We start from the raw sequence: 19429 nt of genomic DNA on the forward strand, positions 1-19429 counted from the left end.
CATTCCCCAACTTGCTGTCGTCACACCTTCCAAGCCAACTTCGTAGCTGTAACTTGTTCCTGATTCTCTTGCCTCTGTTCCCTCCCTCACGACTGACCCCAGTGCGCATTCCATTCTCTCCTTAAATCCAGTCTCCTCCCACAAGTTCTCCCTTGCCCTGTGAACCGTCATCCTTACAGCTAGGTCTAGCAGTTGTGTGTGTATTCACACCCTCGTAGTCCTCATGGATGGATGTTTGTTTAATTTTGACCTCTCTAGTTGTAAATATTTTTGTTGGCCCACCCCCATTAGACTGTGAACTCTGTATGGGCAGCAGACTTGTCACCATCATTCTGTATTTTCCAAGTGCTCCCCACAGTGTGCTGCCCCAAGTAGTAGTACTATTAGTATTCATTCATTCATTCAATCGTATTTCTTGAGCGCTTACTGTGTGCAGAGCACTGTACTAAGCGCTTGGGAAGTACAGGCTGGCTACATATAGAGACGGTCCCTACCCAACAGCAGGCTTACAGTCTAGAACAGTGTCAGCTATTACTACTGCTTCTACTACCCCTATCTCCAGCCTAGCCTCAAACCAGCAATATAGGCTCTTTGCCATGGCCTGAGCACTTTCTCCTAACCCTGATATGTGGTTACGTTTTCCCCTTCCACCCTCTACGTGTTCCTTCCTGAAAGTGTGTTTCTGTATCTTTGATCCCATGCGCTTGTCTGTTTTTTCTCTACCCCTGCCCCCCTGGGAGCCCCATCCCAAGTTCAGCCCCTTGTTTGAAATGAAAAGTTGACGCCCCTAATTAGGAAGCATTTAGCTGGTTTAGTTAATCAATCAATCAATTGTATTTATTGAGGGCTTACTGTGTGCAGAGCACTGTACTAAGCGTTTGGGAAGTACAAGTTGGCAACATAAAGAGACGGTCCCTAGTTGGTAGTAGTAAGTACAAAGGTCAAAACTTTTATTTTGGCTCTCTTTGGCCAATTATTAAGTTCAGAGTGTCACTCTGAGTGCTGTAGCTTCTCACTGCTTCTCCTCATCCCACCAAATAGGAGCCTAGCTTTAGAACGCTGTGAGTACTCGGACTGCCATTTAAATCAATCAGTGGTATTTATTGAGCACTTACTATGTGCTGAGCACTGTAATAATAATAATAATAATAATAATAGTATTTGTTAAGTGCTTACTATGTGCCAGGCAATGTTCTAAGCACTGGGGTAGATGCAGGTTTATCAGGCAGTCCCTGTCCAGTGTGGGGCTCACAGTCTTAATCCCCATTTTCACAGATGAGGTAACTGAGGCACAGAGAAGTGAAGTGACTTGCCCGAGGTCTCACAGCAGACTAATGGCATAGCTGGGATTAGAACCCAGGTCCTTCCGGCTCCCAAGATTGTGCTCTATTTCTTACGCCACACTGCTTCCTAGTATGAGCACTGTACTAGGCTCATGAGAGAGAACGGTACAGTATGGTTGATACACACGTACCTTGTCCACAAGGAGCTCACAATCTAGGCGGGGAGACAGTAAAATAAATAACTGATGGGGAATGGGAGAGTATAAGGCCATGTGCTTTTGCACATAGTAAGCGCTTAATAAATGCCATTATTATTATTATTATGTGCATTAGTGCTGTGGGGTTGGGGGTGGGGGTACTATCAATTTATTATCAATTTATATCAATTTATAGATGGTAGGGACCGTCTCTATATGTTGCCAACTTGTACTTCAAGCGCTTAGTACAGTGCTCTGCACACAGTAAGCGCTCAATAAATATGATTGATTCCGTACAGGATCCCAGTGGGCAGGGGATGGAAGCGCCAGGGCCTTATTTATCCTTCGGGCCCGGGAGGGACCCACCCCACGAGAAGCAGCGTGGCTCAGTAGAAAGAGCACGAGCTTGGGAGTCAGAGATCACGGGTTCAAATCCCGGCTCCGCCACTTGTCAGCTGTGTGACTTTGGGCAAGTCACTTCACTTTTCTGTGCCTCAGTTACCTCATCTGGAAAATAGGGATTAAGATTGTGAACCCCACGTGGGACAACCTGATCACCTTGTATCCTCCCCAGCGTTTAGAACAGTGCTTTGCACATAGTAAGCTCTTAATAAATGCCGTTATTATTATTATTATCAATTTAAGAGCCTGCATGGAAATCCTTCAGTGTTTACCAAACCATTCCAATGCCCTCTTTTACCACCTACTTGATTTTATGAGGACAAAAGGAAAGTATACAGCCAATTCTCCTATGATGGGGGAGTTAGGTTCCTGATGAACCTAACAGTCTTTTAGACTGTGAGCCCACTGTTGGGTAGGGACTGTCTCTATATGTTGCCAATTTGTACTTCCCAAGCGCTTAGTACCGTGCTCTGCACACAGTAAGCGCTCAATAAATACAATTGATGATGAACTCCACGTTAAAGAAAAGCATGTTCTGATATCGTTCCCTTACCAAAACATGCACAACCAATGTATGACATCATGAAATGGAGTCGTGTCTTTGGCCATAACATCAAGCTCCGTCTGGATAGAGGAGATGGAAGAATTTTCCTCTCTTCCCCAACAGCATGCCATCTACGGTGCCTAGCAGAAGCATATGTTAGGGGAGAATTGACTGTACTTTGGTTTAACAAGTGTGCCTACACACTTTACTGTAAAAATAACATTTTGATTTCAGTTCAGCAACTGTCCAGTTGGTAATAATAACAATGGTGTCATTTGCTAAGTGTTTAATATGTGCCAAGCACTGCACTAAGTGCTGGGGTAGACACATTATATACAGATTGGACACTGTCTCTCATGGGGTGTGCACAGTCAAAGAGGAAGAGTAGTTTTCTAAAAAAAAAAATCCCAGTTTTTAGGGCCATTGATCCAAAAAATGGAGAGAAAGGTAATTGCTAATGTTCAACTTTGCTTGAGAGAGAGAGAGAACCACGTGCCTCAGTGGTAATTGCTAATGTTCAACTTTGCTTGAGAGAGAGAGAGAGAACCGCATGCCTCAGTTGCCACCTTGAACCGCGATCCTGGTGACCATTGCCTCACCCCACTTTATTGTTGATAGTCTGACCAAAATTTATTGTCAGCAATGATGACTGGCCAGTGAAACTTTGGCTTTAGCAGTACTCCTGCTCCACATAGTGACTGTCTCTTTCCTAAATACTTCTCAGCACTGCAGAAGTATCTATCAATAATCAGATGTGTAACACATTTGATATGGGAAGGGGGCAGATTATCCTTATCCATCTTACGGATGACAAAACGAAAGCACAGTCAAAATTATGTCCGTGGTTACGGTCACCTCAATACCAGTTTTCTGATTCGTGATTTGGACTACCGGCACCCTGATGAGGATGCTTTTGTAAAAGAAAAAAATCCTCCACCAAATTATAACGTAAGAAAGAAGCCTACTAGTGCTTGCTTCTGTATACACAGATACACACATAAATGTAAAAGGTTCTGCAGACCAGCTAGAACGAAAACTCTGTATTATCCTAAGCCAAAACAGAATAAAATGAGTGTACGTTATATTTATTGAAATATATTTAATTGGGGGCGCTTAGTCATATAGGGCCTGAGTAAAGTGTACCTTTAGTAATTTGGAAAATTTATCTCACCCACTCCTGTTTTACATTTTTTAAAAGAGATCTTGAACTTCTGCCCTATATTCAAAAAACCGCAATAAGCTTGGAAATTTTATAAGGCATAATCAGCTTTTGAGAATCATTCATAGCAGTAGTTGATTGTTTTACCATTTTGTTTTGATAGATTATCTTCGTCAAAGCTATGGGCTATCTATGGACTTCAATTCGCCAAATGATTACAATAAATTGGTGCTTTCCCTGTTATCTGGACTACCAAATGAAGTGGACTTTGCTATTAATGTATGCACTCTTCTGTCAAATGAAAGCAAACACGTCATGCAACTTGAAAAAGACCCTAAAATCATCACTTTATTACTTGCTAATGCTGGGGTGTTTGATGACAGTAAGTTTTAAGTTGTACTCTATTTTATTGTGATTTGTAATGCTAGGTTTTCCCTAGTGAGCATGTGTACCTCTTTTTTTTTTAAGTTAGTCATTCCAAGTTTTAAGTAGATATTTAGGAGAAAAATAATATCACACCATTTAAAACCCCTAAATTCTATTTTCAGTGATAATATGACTTTAGTTAAAATTGTACTAAAATTCATATCAAAAATGTATTTTTAAAGTTGCTGTCCCAATGGGTTTGTGTAGGATTTATGAAATGTTTTCTTGAATTAACATGATTACATTTTAAGGGTGTGAGGTATGAGAAAATAATGATTTCATATTCCTTGAAATATTCTATGGGAGTGACCTTTTGGTGATTCTCAAGATAGTGTAATTGTTCAATGCTTACGATTATTAAATATTGCAGACAGGGTAGATTCTTGAGTCTATCCCCAGTTTAACATTAAAAAAAAACCTTTCAAGAATCTCATTGGCCAAAGTGGCTCCAAACTTGATTTAGCTAGATAACATTAGTACACGTTCATTTCCAGGCTCCATAAAAAGAAAAGAGGACCATTATCATTTTCATTTCATCATATTCAAACTTTGCCACTTAGACTGGGTTTTCTTCCAAGGAAAGTAATATTCTGAACATAGTGGGATGCAGTAAACCACATGTACGTGCCCAGCTCACAGAGTTTCAAAGCCAGACTATAAAAATGGGAGCATGACTATCGGAAAAGCAAATTTAAAGCTATAACGTTAAGTTGTTCTTATTCCCAGCAAGTGTATTGGTTTCATCCTTAAATTTTCTCAGTGAGTTAATTAAGCAAAGAGAATCTTTGTTTTATTTTAGATCCATTTTTTATTTTTATTTTTTTTTCTCAATTCCTGATGTCACTCATTAGAAAGGTCTTTCGGTACCCATTAGAATTTGAGTATTATTTGAGGTTTGGGGGAATTTGTCAGTCTCTAATGATCGTACAGTATTTTGGGGTTTTGGGTTTCGATTCCAAGTCAAAGAATTTGGCTTGCGATGGTTAGTTTCTAACCTGGGGGCATTCTTGGGGGTGGGGGGTATTACTTAGCCAGAATTATTTCTAAGAAGAATTTTAGTTCCAATTTATCTCCTATCATGTTTTTATTCTTGAGAGTGAATTTTTGGTTCAAAATTAGGCTTTAAAATGATCAATGGAATTAGTCCTGTGTGATGAACTAAGAAAGATTTTGGTTTAAATGCCATGTTTGTCCACTCACCAAAAAGCATTTAATCCCGTATGACCTCTTACTACCTATGTTTCATGTGTGCTTGTTACCTGAAAGACTAAATACATTTACAAAGAATTCATGCCTCTCATTTATGCCCAGAGAATTAATGTCCTATTCAAATGAAAAGATAAGTTTTTAAATAAAAGATTAACATCATAATCTTTTAAACTGTAAATTTTTATTCTGATTTAAGTGTTTATTTTCCCTAAGCCATACTTCCTTCCTGTTCAGTAATAATATTGGCATATACTAAGTTCATTTAAAGAACATTATTTTACATTCTGTTCTATGAAGAACTTGAGACCATCACGATTGTTCTTTATCCCTTAAAATTAACTTTACATATAGCAGACACTCCATGCTGTTTCCCTTTGAAACCCTAGCTTCAGATATTGTAGGATATAAAAACCCTTCCCTTTTTTCTATGTCACTGTTTTTCAACCATTATATAAGCTTCAGATATACATAATATTTGGACTTTTGCATTCCAAGAGAAATATTTAGAATGCCTGACATTAGCAATGTAATCAGCAATTTATTATTCCTTTATTCATGAAGTGGGTATGCTGAGCACATAGTAATTAGTGTTCTCCCCATTTCTTCTTTGTATAATGTGGTATCTAACAATTTACATGATTTAGAAACCAAACAGAAAAAGGATGCATTTAATCAAGGTCTTTCACATAATAAATCATCAGGCAACAGAGTGACTGCTAGCCTTGTGGTCTAATGGATTGATGAAGGAAACAAGTTTCACTGTTGGTATTTTGTATTAAGGTCACTCTCCCATAATAGTAATGATGATAGCATTTATTAAGCACTTACTATGTGCAAAGCACTGTTCCCATCCAACCTATAGGTTCCAGTAGGGCTATCCCAGTCCGGATGGAACCTAAGACCATTTTCTTATTCACATTTTAGCCCAACAGAAATGTAATCCTTATGAAAACTTCATTGGATTCCCTTAAGGTCACTGCTGTTGTGACTTGGAAGCTTTTTAATATTTCCCCGTTCAAGCAAACATTAAATATGGAATAGCATTACTTTTAAAAAAAATAACTACAGCCTTTTGTTTACTTTCCCCATCCCTCATGTAGCTTGAAAATAAGTTGTCTTATAGTTCTTCAGTATATATGCATAAACTAGGTATATAAAATGTAGACCTTCCAATTATGACCTTTTAAACCTTTATCAATTAGTACATAACAAGTGAAAGTGTTCAATTATATTTTACTGAATCTACTTTTTTATGCTTGTAGCTTTAGGATCATTTTCTACTGTATTTGGAGAAGAATGGAAGGAGAAAACTGATAGAGATTTTGTTAAGGTAATTTATAAATATTAAAATACGGATAACTGCTACCGGTAGCCAAACCTGTTAAGAATCCCTACACATTAAGAAATGACTGGGAACTACTCTTCTGTTTTTTGCCTTGAGGAAAATGCAATTGAATACCTTTGATTGGGAACTTGGGATAAGGAGGAAAAATGCTAGAGAAGGGAATGGAGTAAAACGCGGCAAAGAGGTTGCAGTTGTATTTGCATGAAATCCAAAACCGGGAAGAGCAAATCCAAAATATCGGCTGTGTGGGACTGCTTATTTTAATTTATCCAAAGTCAAGTCTGTTGGAATACACAAGGAAATTTGAAAGATTGGATGAGATAGACTCTTTAATATAGAGGATTTCTTTTGCTTTGCCACTAGAGGGTACGATCTTCATCATAATATAAGCAGTTTGCTGACGAGGACGTTGTGGTTTAAATATTTTCCTTCATCACAAAGAATATGCCTTAACTATTCTGATTAATAGGCCTTATAGCTCTGAGTTGAAATTTTATTTTTATGTTTTCTTCGTTTCCCCCCTTTTTTTAAGAAGTAGGTATTAAGCAAGGATAAATATGTGTGTAATAAATGCTACTTGTGTATTAAAAACGATATTTTAAAACATTTTCTTTTGTCATTTGCTTAATTGGGTTTGCAGCCAAGGAGATGCCTAGAAGTATCTATCGGTCATGTAAATTTGGGTCAAAGATAATACCATTTCTGGATTGATGTTGTCCCAGAATGTGATAATTACTATCTAAACATACCTTGAATGTATGAATATTTGAAAATGCACTCATCTGTAAATTATTTTAAATTAAATTACTCAGGCTTGCCTAAGTTATTGCTGGGAAAATTCCATCTTTGCCTGGGTTGGATGATGTGCAAATTACTATGCGTCATTATATGAGCATAATATAATTAATTGGGTTAGGTGGTTAACTGGAAAACCTCTTGGATTTGGTAGTTTACCAAGATTTTTAAATTTTGGAAATTTCAGGCATCTGTGTTTTTGAAATTGTAAAAGTTTTTAGTAGGGTTCCTCGGTTTTCCTTTGGGTGAAGTTTTGCAATCTTGAAAATTTGAAAAATAGTTAAGGCAAAATAGTTACAAAGTAAACTTAGTTGCTTGCCTGTGCTGAGTTGTGAATGTCTGGTCTAATTGCTACACATGTTATAATAAATAAGCATTTTAAGTAATCCCAGGAATAGGTGATAGTACCAGAAAGGGAAGACAGCTTTACAAAATTTGATACAACAGTTACGAAATATAAATGAAAGCAGTATTTAGGTTGTACATATATTTCAAGTTCAGTTAAATATGGAAAAACTACAGTGAATGTTTCATCTTTCCACAGTCACAGAAAGGCTTATCTCACGTTCAAATTTTATTTTTAAAGATAAAATGCGTGTTCTTAGTTTTGAGCAATTTCCCCTGAAAATATTTTGTAATAACTTATTGATGTTGGTGCTAGCTTGCTATACATACTTATATTGTGTAACTATTTTCACGTTATTTTTGTGTCTAAAATGATGATTATGGCAAGTTAGCTCCTGATGGTTGTTGGGCAAGTTAATCTTCTAAAGGCTTTGAGATCCATTGGTTTGATATGTTAGAGAACAGAAAGTACTACTTGCCACCTACAAAGAATATAAATATAAATTTAGAATCTTTCATTTTGGGGGAAAAGTGGGGCATGTTGTTCTTATGTTCCTATTTATTTTGAAACATATTACATTATGATGTGTATGAGACCAGTTTTAGCCCTTGATTTACACAATACCCCAACAAAATGGAAAAATTATTTTCATCTCATATTTGCAGGTGGAAAATTGCTGCAGGGGGTGTTGTTTGTTACAGGTTCTCCCTAGGTTGTTATTTGCAAATCTAGTATTAGAATTTATGAACCTTGATTTCTTCTTGTAGTTTTGTTGCGTAGTCTTTGTTTAAAGATCTAAATGTGTTTAGAAAATGCCAACTTTGGATAATATAGAGAGGGAAAACATAATTTTTTTTATTCCATTGTGTATCTCCCGGCACATACTTTTTAAGTAGTTTCAAACTAAGAATTCAATAGGTTTTCTTCAAACCATCCCTTTTGTTGTATTCTAAAACTTTTATTCCCAGGTAAATTTACCCCGAATCCTTGTAATTCATTCCCAGAATACCATCTGTCTACACTTTTGACCATTAATAATCTCAGAAAGGAGATAATCAAAAAGTCAGTTGTTCTATCGGAGGTAACTTTAAGTTGGATATTATGCTTTTTGTGACCTGTAGGCTGGGACAATTAATTAGAAGACTTTTCTTTTCTTTGTCTGATGTTTTCAAGGTTTTGTTCAGCCTCTTGAAAACCTAATGGCATCAGTGAATGCCCTTAGATTTCTGGGATTCTCTGCTGATCAATTTTTTGAGAGAAATGGAAGCAAACTAGGTAGAAAGATAGAATGGGAAATACGGGGAAGCATCGTCCAAAGGGGAAACTGAAAATTTAAAACCCTTAAGCAATGTTAACCATCTTGCCTGAATTTTTCTGAAGTTGAGGAAGCAGCTAGGCTCACTTTTTTATCATTCACTAAGATTGATTGACTGCTTATTCTGTACAGAACACTCTATTAAGTGTTTGGAAAAGTACACTGCACTATGGGTCTTACAATCTAGCCAGGAGACGGATATTGAAATAAATTTAGAAGTAGTGGAAGCAAGATATGTACATCGTGGGAGGCAGGGAACTGTGAGCTGTCTCTGGCTTTACGAGCAAAGCTCCAATTCTTACCATTATTCTGATTATTCTCCTTAACCGTTGGCTTTAAAGCCCTCAATCACGTTGCCCTCTCCTGCTTTCCCTCTCTGATTTCTAACTACAGTCTAACCCGCACATTTTGTTCCTCCAGTGCCAACTTTTTCACTGAACCTCGATCTCGTCTCCCTTGCCGTCGACTTTTCCCCCAAGTCCTGCCTCTGGTCTGGGACCCCTTCCCACTTCATTTCTGCCAGAAAGTCACTCTCCCCACATTCAGAGCCTTATTAAAAGGACATCTCCTCCAAGAGGCCTTCCCCGACTAAGCCTGCATTTCCCCTTCTGCGTCGCCCTTGCGCTTGAATTTGCACCCTTTATTCACCTCGCCCTCAGCCCCACAGCACTTCTTTACACACCCATAATGGTGTTTTTTTTTCATATTAATGTCCGTCTTCCCTTCTGGACTATAAGCTCCTTGAGGGCAGGGAACTTGTCTCCCAACTCTGTCATACTGTCCTCTCCAAGCACTCAGTACAGTGCTCTGCATAAAGTAAGCGCTCAATAAATAGGATCAATTGATTCTTCTTTCGCATTCATGCTTTCTCTTGTTTTCAGCACTACATCGATCAATAAATAGGATCGATTGATTCTTCTTTCACATTCATGCTTTCTCTTGTTTTCAGCACTACATCGATCAAGTCGTACTTATTGAATGCTTTTTATGTGCCAAGCACTGTATTAAGCATTTAGGAGAGTACAATATGGCAGAATTAGCAGACGTGTTCCTGCCCATTATGAGTTTACATCAATCAGTGGTATTTATTTGAAGGCCCTTAGTAAAGGTTGGAGAGAGTACAACAGAATTGGTAGCCATGATCCCTGCTCCCTGCCCTCAAGGTTTTCAATCTGGAAAAGGAGCCAGACATTGAAATGAATTGCAAATGTGAGGAAGTTATAGCATATAAACACGTACCTAAGTGCTATGTTGAAGACATGAATAAGCATTGGCTGGGAATATAAAATGGGGAGATTAGAGACGCGATTTCTGGAGAGCTTTGAAGATGGAGAGAACAGCGGTCTGCCAGGTGTGAAGGGGAAACGGAGTTCCGAGAAGCAAAGAGAAATAGAAGGGATGAGAACAGGGTTCAAATGAGTAGGTTGGCTGGAGAGGACTGTAATATGCAAGCTGGGTGGAGCGGGAGAAGATACTGGATAAGCGGGGGAAGAGAACTGATTCTGTGCCTTTAAGCTGATGCTCAGGAGTTTCTCCTTGGTGTGGAAAGGGTTTGACTCTCATTGCAAGTCCTTAAGTGGGGACACATGGACGTGTTTCAGAAAAATGATCCAGGTAGCAGAGAGGAGTATGTACTGGAGAGGAGAGCGCCTGTATGCCTTTCCATCCATCAATCAGTCAATCAGTGGTATTTATTGAGCACTCACTGTGGGTAGAGCACTGTACTAAGTGCCTGGGAGAGTACAGTATCATGCAGTAGAGTTGGTAGACACATTCTTTCATTTCGGTCTTTACGGGTGTGCCCTTGAGAGTCCACTGTCCGTAGGTGGTCACAGACCTAGGGAACTCACAATTTTAAAATAGTAGGACTAAAACTAGCAAAAAACTGCAAGCAAACCAGAGTTTTAGAGAAAATAAAATACACAGAGGCACAATTTGGCGTGCAAGGAAAGATAACGCTGTAGTTTGAGGAAAGATTGTAGATGTCCCAAATTTATGTGAGAAAATGGGGCTCGTAGAGAAGCAGTGTGGCTTAGTGGCTAGAGCACGGGCCTGGGACTCAGAAGGAGCTAGGTTCTGATCCCATCTCTGCTACATGTCTGCTGTGTGACCTTGGGCAAGTCCCTTCACTTCTCTGTGCCTCAGTTGCCTCACCTGTGAAATGGGGATAAGAGTGTGAGCACCATGTGGGATGGGGACTGTGTCCAATCTGATACCCCTGTGCTTAGAACAGTGGTTGGCACACATTAAGCACTTAACAAGTACCATACTACTTATTATTATAGTAAGCACTCCTTAAATGCGATTGATTGATTGATTGATGAAAGTAGGGTAATTAACATGGTTCTGCAGTAACATGGTTTCACAGTGCATTTTGTCTGAATCTTGCTGGGGAGTACATTTGGCAGACAACATAAGCCTGTTGGATATAGGCTGTGCAGTGTTGGAAGAAATGTTTTGTGGATGTGTGCTCCAGTGTGTAGCATTTGATCTGTAGGGTACTGGTTGTAGTGGAGCAAGAGAGTAGCTTGGTCTGAAAACAATGGATGGTCAGCAAATAAAAGAGAATTCTGGTTGATGAAAAACGATTTTTTAAAAAAGCATGCCACTGATAAATACCTGGGTTTAAAAAATACTGAAACAATCCATTTTTTCACTGTGAAAGTCTTGGGTGTATCCGTCAAGTTGAATTTCTTTAGTTTACCGGGCTTTAAAGAAAACTAGCTTGGTTCATTTCATTTTAATATCTGTAATAATAATAATGATGGTATTTGTTAAGCGCTTACTATGTGCAAAGCACTGTTCTAAGCGCTGGGGGGGAATACAAGGTGATCAGGTTGTCCCATGTGGGGCTCACAGTCTTAATCCCCATTTTACAGATGTGGTAACTGAGGCTCAGAGAAGTTAAGTGACTTGCCCAAGGTCACACAGCAGACATGTGGTAGAGCCGGGATTCGAACCCATGACCTCTGACTTCAAAGCCCGTGCTCTTTCCAGTGAGCCATGCTGCTTCTCATAAAATTTACACATTAGATTATTAGTAACTTGGTAGGTCAAGTTTAGCTAGAGACTAAGGAAGATGTGTAGTGTCATAGAGATCCAGAAAACAACATCTTTTGCGTTCCAGTTGATTAGTAGATGTGAAAGGCTCTTCCGACTGGATCGGTGGTTCTAAATTATACAAAATACATTCATAATAATCTTAAAAGTTTAAGTAAGCTTTGTCAAGTGAGCCAAGTAAATAACTTAAGGACTGAATATTTGAACTCACGGGCAAAGCTCTTCTGGACGTATTGGGGGGCCTGTCCCAGAGATCAGACATATATAAGGATTTTATTAGTGTTCAGGTAGGGTCCCATAGCTTCTCAGATAGCCCAGGGCCTGGGCTGCTTCCTTTACTTGAGAAAAAGCATGGCCTAATGGAAAGGGCACAGGCCTGGGTATCAGAGGACCCGGGTTCTAATTCTGGCTCCGCCACTTATGTGCTGGGTGACCTTGGGTAAATCATTTCACTTCTGTGCCACCTTTACCTCCTCTTTAAAATGGGGAGTAAGACCATGAGCCCTATGTGGGACCTGATTATCTCGTATCATATGTAATATGGGGATTAAATGCTCCTCCCTGTGAATTTAGACTGCCAGCCCCATGTGGGACAAGGGACTGTGTCCAATCTGATAATTTTGTATCTAAGCCAGTGCTTAGTATGGTGCTTGGAACATATTAAGCACTTAACAAATAGCATTAAAAAAACTAAAGAGACAGGAGGATTTTCCTTCCATACAGTCCTTGAGATTTAAAGACTGGATGGTAACAGTCACTTCTGAGTGAGAACTGAAAATAATAATAATAATAATTGTGGACTTTGTTAAGTGCTTACTGTGTGCCAAGCACTGTACTAAGCCCTGGGGTGGATAAAAGCAAATTGGGTTGGTCACAGTCTCTGCCCCATGTAGGGCTCAGTATCCCAATCCCCATTTTACATATGAGGTAGCTGAGGCCCAGAGAAGTGAAGTGACGTGACTTATCCAAGGTCACACAGCAGACAAGTGGCAGAGCTGGGATTAGAACCCACGGCCTTCTCATTCCCAGGCCTGTGCTCCATTCACTACGACATGCTGGAAAGCGAATGTGTACTGTCACACAGTACACATACAGAGGTTGTCCCTTGTTGAACTGTTGGGTTTAGTGTGTGCCATCTCTGCACGGTTTCCTCTTTTGCCTCTTTGTGTCTTATTCCATAGGAAGCTTTTGTTGAGAGAGACCCGCCTCCCTCCTTTTTGGCAGTATGCCATGCGGCATTGTCTAAGGCTTTGTTTTACCATGTCCTCAGAAAGTGGTAGTTCTACTTTCCTTGTTTTTGCTTTCCCAATTTCAGCTCTCCGTATAAGCATTATTTGGCTAATTTAGGAAGCAGAGTAGCGTACTGGAAAGAGCGTAGCCTTGGGAGTCCGTAGATCTCCACCACTTGCCTGCTGTGTGACCTTGGGCAAGTCATTTAACTTTTCTCAATCTGTGAAATGGGAATTAAACACCTGTCCTCCCTGCCCCTTAGCCTGTGAACCTCCATTTTTTTAATGGTGTTTAAGCACCTGCTGTGTGCCAGGCACTGTACTAAGCACTGGATAGGTACAAGTTAATCAGGCTGGGCTCAGTCTTGATCCCCATGTTCCATATAAGGTGACTGAGACCCAGAGAAGTTCAGCAACTTGCCCAAGGATGCACAGCAGACACATGGCGGAGCCAGCATTAGAACTTAGGTCCTTCTGAATCCCCGGCTACGCTGCTTCTCTTGGACAGGGATTGTGACCAATCTGAATATGTTGTATATTCCACAATACTTAGTAGAGTCCTTGGCACATATTAAGTGCTTAACGAATACAGCTATCATCAGCATCACCATCATCTTTCCCTCCTTCAGTCTCATTCGATATCCCACCCACTGTTCATGGTGAACGTAGCCTTGATGCTGAAGCCTGTATGCCAGAACTTCCACTGGCCTGTAAACTCCTTGAGGGCAGGAATTGCATCTGCCTAGTTTATTGTACTCTTTTCTTTTTTCTTACTGCAGTTTGTTAATCAATCAATCAATCAATTGTATTTACTGAGCACTTACTGTGTGCAGAGCACTGTACTAAATGCTTGGGAAGTACGAGTTGGCAACATATCGCTTACTATGCGCCAGGTACTGAACTAAGCGCTGGGGTAGATACAAGTTAATCAGGCTGGACACAGCCCTCGTACCACATGGGGCTAACAGTCTTAGTTCCCATTTTACAGATGAGGTGACTGAGACACAGAGAATTGAGTTGACTTTTCCAAGGTCACACAGCAGATAAGTGGTGGAGCTGGGATTAGGACCCAGTTCCTTTTGATTCCGGGACCCTGCTCTATCCACTAGGCCACACTGCTTCTCAGCTCCCAAGTTCTTTGTAAAGTGCTTTGCTCCCAAATAATCATTCAGTGGTATTTAAGCACATTCTGTGTGCAGAGCACTGTACAAAGCACTTGGAAAAGCATGATACAGCCCAGTTGGAAGGCACGATCCTTGTCCACAAGGAGCATTCAGTCTGAAGAGGGGAATCAGACATTACTGTTTCTCTTGTCCATAATCCATTGTAAAGTTTAAGGATTATTTACTCAATAATAATAATGATAATGATGGCATTTATTAAGTGCTTATGTGCAAAGCACTGTTCTTAGCGCTGGGGTAGATACAGGGCAATCAGGTTGTCCCACATGGGGCTCACAGACTTAATCCCCATTTTACAGATGAGGTAACTGAGGCCCAGAGAAATTAAGTGACTTGCCCAAAGCCACACAGCTGACAAGTGGCAGAGCCGGGATTTGAACCCATGACCTCTGACTCCAAAGCCCGGGCTCTTTCCACTGAGCCTACGTACTATGGGGCTAAGGACAGTATTAAAGTTCTTAAGGGATAAGCAGCATAGTCAGTGTAAGTACTCAATAAATACCATTCATCAGTTGATTGATCCATTGGTTTTGATATTGTTTTGCCATTTGATGTTGAGTATGGTTCAAAAGCGATGCTGGTGGAAATGCTTTTTCTTAAGAATTTATTCATTCATTTGTATTTATTGAGTGCTTACTGTGTGCAGAGTACTGCGCTATGTGTTTGGGAGGGTAAAGTGCAACAATAAACAGACACATTCCCTTCCCACAACGAGAAAACAGGTCTTTAACTGTCTTTGAAGGAAATCGCGTATTATTATTTGTGGTGTTACCCCATTCCGATAAATATTTCTCCTTTTGATGTTAGAATAAAGCACTAGCTACCCTACTTCAAAGCAGACATTTGTATTCAGATGGATTTTTTATCTTTCTTATTCATTCATTCAGTTGCATTTATTGAGCGCTTACTGCGTGCAGAGTACTATGTTGTTAGTGCCTGCATAGTTAATACATAGTGAGTCTTCATGTGTTCTACGGTTAATTTTGTAGGAAACAATCCTCCTAAGTACCATAATTGCTCATGAAGTATGCCTGTGTCATGTGTGTTTCATGCACAGAGGTTAAAGCTGCGGCTGAGTAATAAAGAGAAGACTTATGAGTCTACAAATGCAAGAACTTATAATTTATAAATATCATTTTAGACTGCTTGAAATACTTGGCTATTTTAATGTCATTCAGAATAGAATGTGAATTAAGTCTAGGTACTCTTCTCTCAAAATAATTGACAGTCAAAACAGTGTATTTTTATGTTTGTATTTTTAAAATATTTTAAACAGTGGCAGCCATAGAATTATAGACCTGGAAGGACCCTCAAGGTCATGTGGTATAATTCCTTGTAAGACTGTTTTTCTAATTCCTCAAGATGACTTTGAATTTCCTTCCAGCATTCCAAATTGTTAGCAATCCTGTTCAGTTCAGTGCAGTTAAGAAACTGATTTAAGAAGCCGTGTTCCTGACTCTAGTTTTCTAAGCAACTGAGGGATTCCTTTATCTTCTTACAATCCTCATATTTATTGAGTGCTTACTGTGTGCAGAGCACTTTACTAAGTGCTTGGGAGAGCACAATCTACAAGGAGCATCCAGATATATTTATCCAGATATGGGATGATCAGCTATCTGGTTAACTGTGCAGGCTAATGCTAAACATATGTGGTAATTAACAGAAATGTCATCTCATGTTTCCACAGCTATTTAAAATCACAAGTGATTACAAAGTCAGCAACAAAAAATAACCAATTTGTTTTTCTTAACTGGAAAAAAGTTCACACCTTGAAAATTGATGGGGTGTGATATTCAGTTAATCAGGAGAAGTTACTGAGTACCTACTGTGTATAGTGCGCTGTACTAACCACTTGAGCCAAGATGGGCTTAAACTTTGTTCTAATGACTAACCTCCACATTCTTTGCAGTATTTTTTTCAATGGCTGTTTCTCTTAAATTTCCACCGTATGAGAAAGCATATTGGTGGAATGTTTTCAAAAATTTTCAATGCCCAGTCCGCCCTGATCTAATACTTTGGCACTAATTACTTGGATTTATGTGGACATCAAGATGTACACTGACTTCTCATCTCTTAAGTCAAATGGCAGTCATTTCAGTGTAGAGCGTTTCATCTGCCCGGTACAAGAAAGATTAACTAGATTTTAGGAAAATGATTGCAGCAGAATCTGCAACACGGTTTTTAAACATGCATCACATGCGTGCCTTTCAAAGAATTGAAGAACGTCATTAAACCACAAAGCCATTAACCTCAGAAGCACAGACTTTGTGAGATTTTGGCCATCTTGCTGATATAGGCTAAACAAAAATTAAAAATAATCCTAACAAAACTATCAGTCCACTCCAGAGGGAAAAAAGTCGGATATGGAGTTTAGCCAAGATCCTTTGGCTGACTTTTCAAAAGCTCCTTTAATTAGCTGAATCAGATCCCCAAACAGAGTAATGGCCCAAGTTAGGCTTTAGATACTACTCAAATTGGAAAGAATACCAATCGGGAGATACAAAGGCTGAGACTTGATGATAATTACAATGATAGCAGTAATAATAATAACAGCAAAAAATAGTGTTTGTTGTGTGCTCACTCTGCCAAGTGCTGTTCTAAGCACTGAGCTAGAAACAGGATAATCAGGTCGGACACAGTCCCGTCTCACATAGGGCTCATCATCTCAAAGGGAAATGAGAACAGGTGTTGACAAAATATTTAAAGCACCCGAGATTTAGAATGTGTAGCTTGATTGTCCGATATGAAAAGCCACTTGCTGTGTGTTTGGCACCGGGATGCTTTTGAGTTGAAGGATTTTGCTTGGGGAGCGAATGGAACGATATTACAACTCAAAGATCACCATAGACCCTTTTATACCCTAGATATTGGTTAAACAGGTTAATTGGTTACTGTAGATGCTGGTTAAGTATCTCATTACACAGAAACTTCTTCTGGCTGGGTTCCAGGTAGGGCTAGATTAGGCAGGAGCCAACTGGGGCAGAACCATTGCTAAAAATCAAAACTTCTCTCTGGGCAATCTCTTAGGAGAACTGAAATCTATTCAGACAGTGAATCTCTCCCCCGTTGACAGGCAAGGCAAACTCCTCCTGCCCCACTGGTTTCTGGAGAAGGGAGACAAACCACCCTTAGCACCGTGGGTTGTATAGTTGTCACTTTTTCCCTCCCTGAAATTCTCTTGCCAACTTTCACGCAGCACAGCACTTTGGTTGTGGCCCAGACATTAACAATTAAATGCAATTGCATTCAGTGGATTGAACGTCTTGAGGTGAACCGGTCATTAGTATTTCAGCCCCTCCTACTTGCAGATAATAATGGTGGGATTTGTTAAGCGCTTACTATGTGCCAAGCACTGCTCTAAGCACACTAAACACTTGGGAGAGGGCACCAGTTGCAGAGACGTGGTTTCACCCTTGGGAGTTTATAACCTAATCGTGGGGGAGATAGGGCAGATTATTTACAGATAGTGGGAGCAGTAAGAACGACAAAGATGCCGAATATGTCAGTAGGAAATAGCTGAACAGTAATTCAGTGTATATAGGTGCTAAGGATGGGGCTAAATAATAAGTGCCAAATGTCACTCTTGGGTTGGTGTAATTTGGGATGTTCAAAACTAATTGGGGAAAGCTTCTTGGAAGAGGTGGGACATGAATATGTCAGTAGGAAATAGCTGAACAATAATTCAGTGTATATAGGTGCTAAGGATGGGGCTGAATAATAAGTGCTAAATGTCACTCTTGGGTTGCTGTAATTTGGGCTGTTCAAAACTAATTGGGGAAAGCTTTGTGGAAGAGGTGGGACATTTTAGAAGGGTCTAGAAGATTTGAAGAGAGAGGGAGTTCCAGGTGGTGTGCAGGCTGTAAACTCAGGTGTGGAGGGTGGGGTGTAGTTAAGAATGTGAACTGGGAAGAGCAGAGTGTGAGGTGGGGAGAAAGAAGAGAACTGAGTTCCAAGAGGAACAACGCTGGTCGGGAGCCTTGAATTCAGTGCTAAGGAGTTTTTGCTTGATTGGGAGGAATCATTTGAGGGGTGTTTATTTTATATTTGTTGAGCTACATACCAGAAAGATGATCTGGGCAGTTGGAAAGACTACAAACTGAAGAGGGAAGGCTAGAGCCAGTGACATCACTGAGGAAGCGGATCTAGGAGTCTAATGATGATTTGGAAAGAGTTTGAATCCAGCTTTTGGCTGATATTCTTATTTTCTTCAAACTCAAGTCACTTACTAGAGAAGCTCCTCTGCTCCCAAGGCTTCAACTTCACTACTGTACTGGGGGCTCCCAAATGTACCTTACTATCCCTGATCTCCGTCCTTTTCTGCAGTCTCTCCTTGGTGCCTGTATAATTTTCCTAAAATAATTGCACAGTTCTCCCCAGTCTTCAGAAAACTTCCAATGGTTGACCATCCCTCTCTGAATAATAATAATAATAATAATAATAATAATGGCAGTTATTAAGCACTTACTATGTGCAAAGCACTGTTCTAAGCGCTGGGGAGGTTACAAGGTGATCAGGTTGTCCCACGGCAGGCTCACAGTCTCAATCTCCATTTTACAGATGAGGTAACTGAGGCACAAAGAAGTTAAGTGACTTGCCCAAAGTCACACAGCTGACAACTGGCGGAGCCAGGATTTGAACCCATGACCTCTGACTCCAAAGCCCGGGCTTTCCACTGAGCTCCGCTGCATAAAACAGAAACTCCTGACCACCAGCTTTAAGGCACTGACAGCTCCCTCCCCACTGCTTAATTCTCACTCTTACACAAATTCACCTCAGTTCATCCTCTTCGTTCCTGTCGAGCCGGCCTTCTCATTGTGCTTCATTCTCATCTCTCTTTTTTGATGGTATTTGTTGAGCTCATTCTCATCTCTCTTTTTTGATGGTATTTGTTGAGCGCTTACTGTGTGCCAGGCACTGTAGTGAGGGCTGGGGGAGATA

At 40.0% G+C, this 19429-nt stretch overlaps 1 protein-coding gene across 1 annotated transcript in view; it reads left to right on the plus strand.

Annotated features, from left to right (window-relative positions):
* The window catches only part of ARID2 (AT-rich interaction domain 2), a 246118-nt gene that overhangs the window by 140555 nt on the left and 86134 nt on the right, over nucleotides 1-19429 (plus strand). The window contains 2 exon segments of the mRNA XM_038761126.1: nucleotides 3749-3967; nucleotides 6483-6550. Coding sequence (XP_038617054.1) covers nucleotides 3749-3967; nucleotides 6483-6550 — 287 coding nt within the window.

This window comes from Tachyglossus aculeatus, chromosome 2, assembly GCF_015852505.1.
Source record: "Tachyglossus aculeatus isolate mTacAcu1 chromosome 2, mTacAcu1.pri, whole genome shotgun sequence".
NCBI lineage: Eukaryota > Metazoa > Chordata > Mammalia > Monotremata > Tachyglossidae > Tachyglossus > Tachyglossus aculeatus.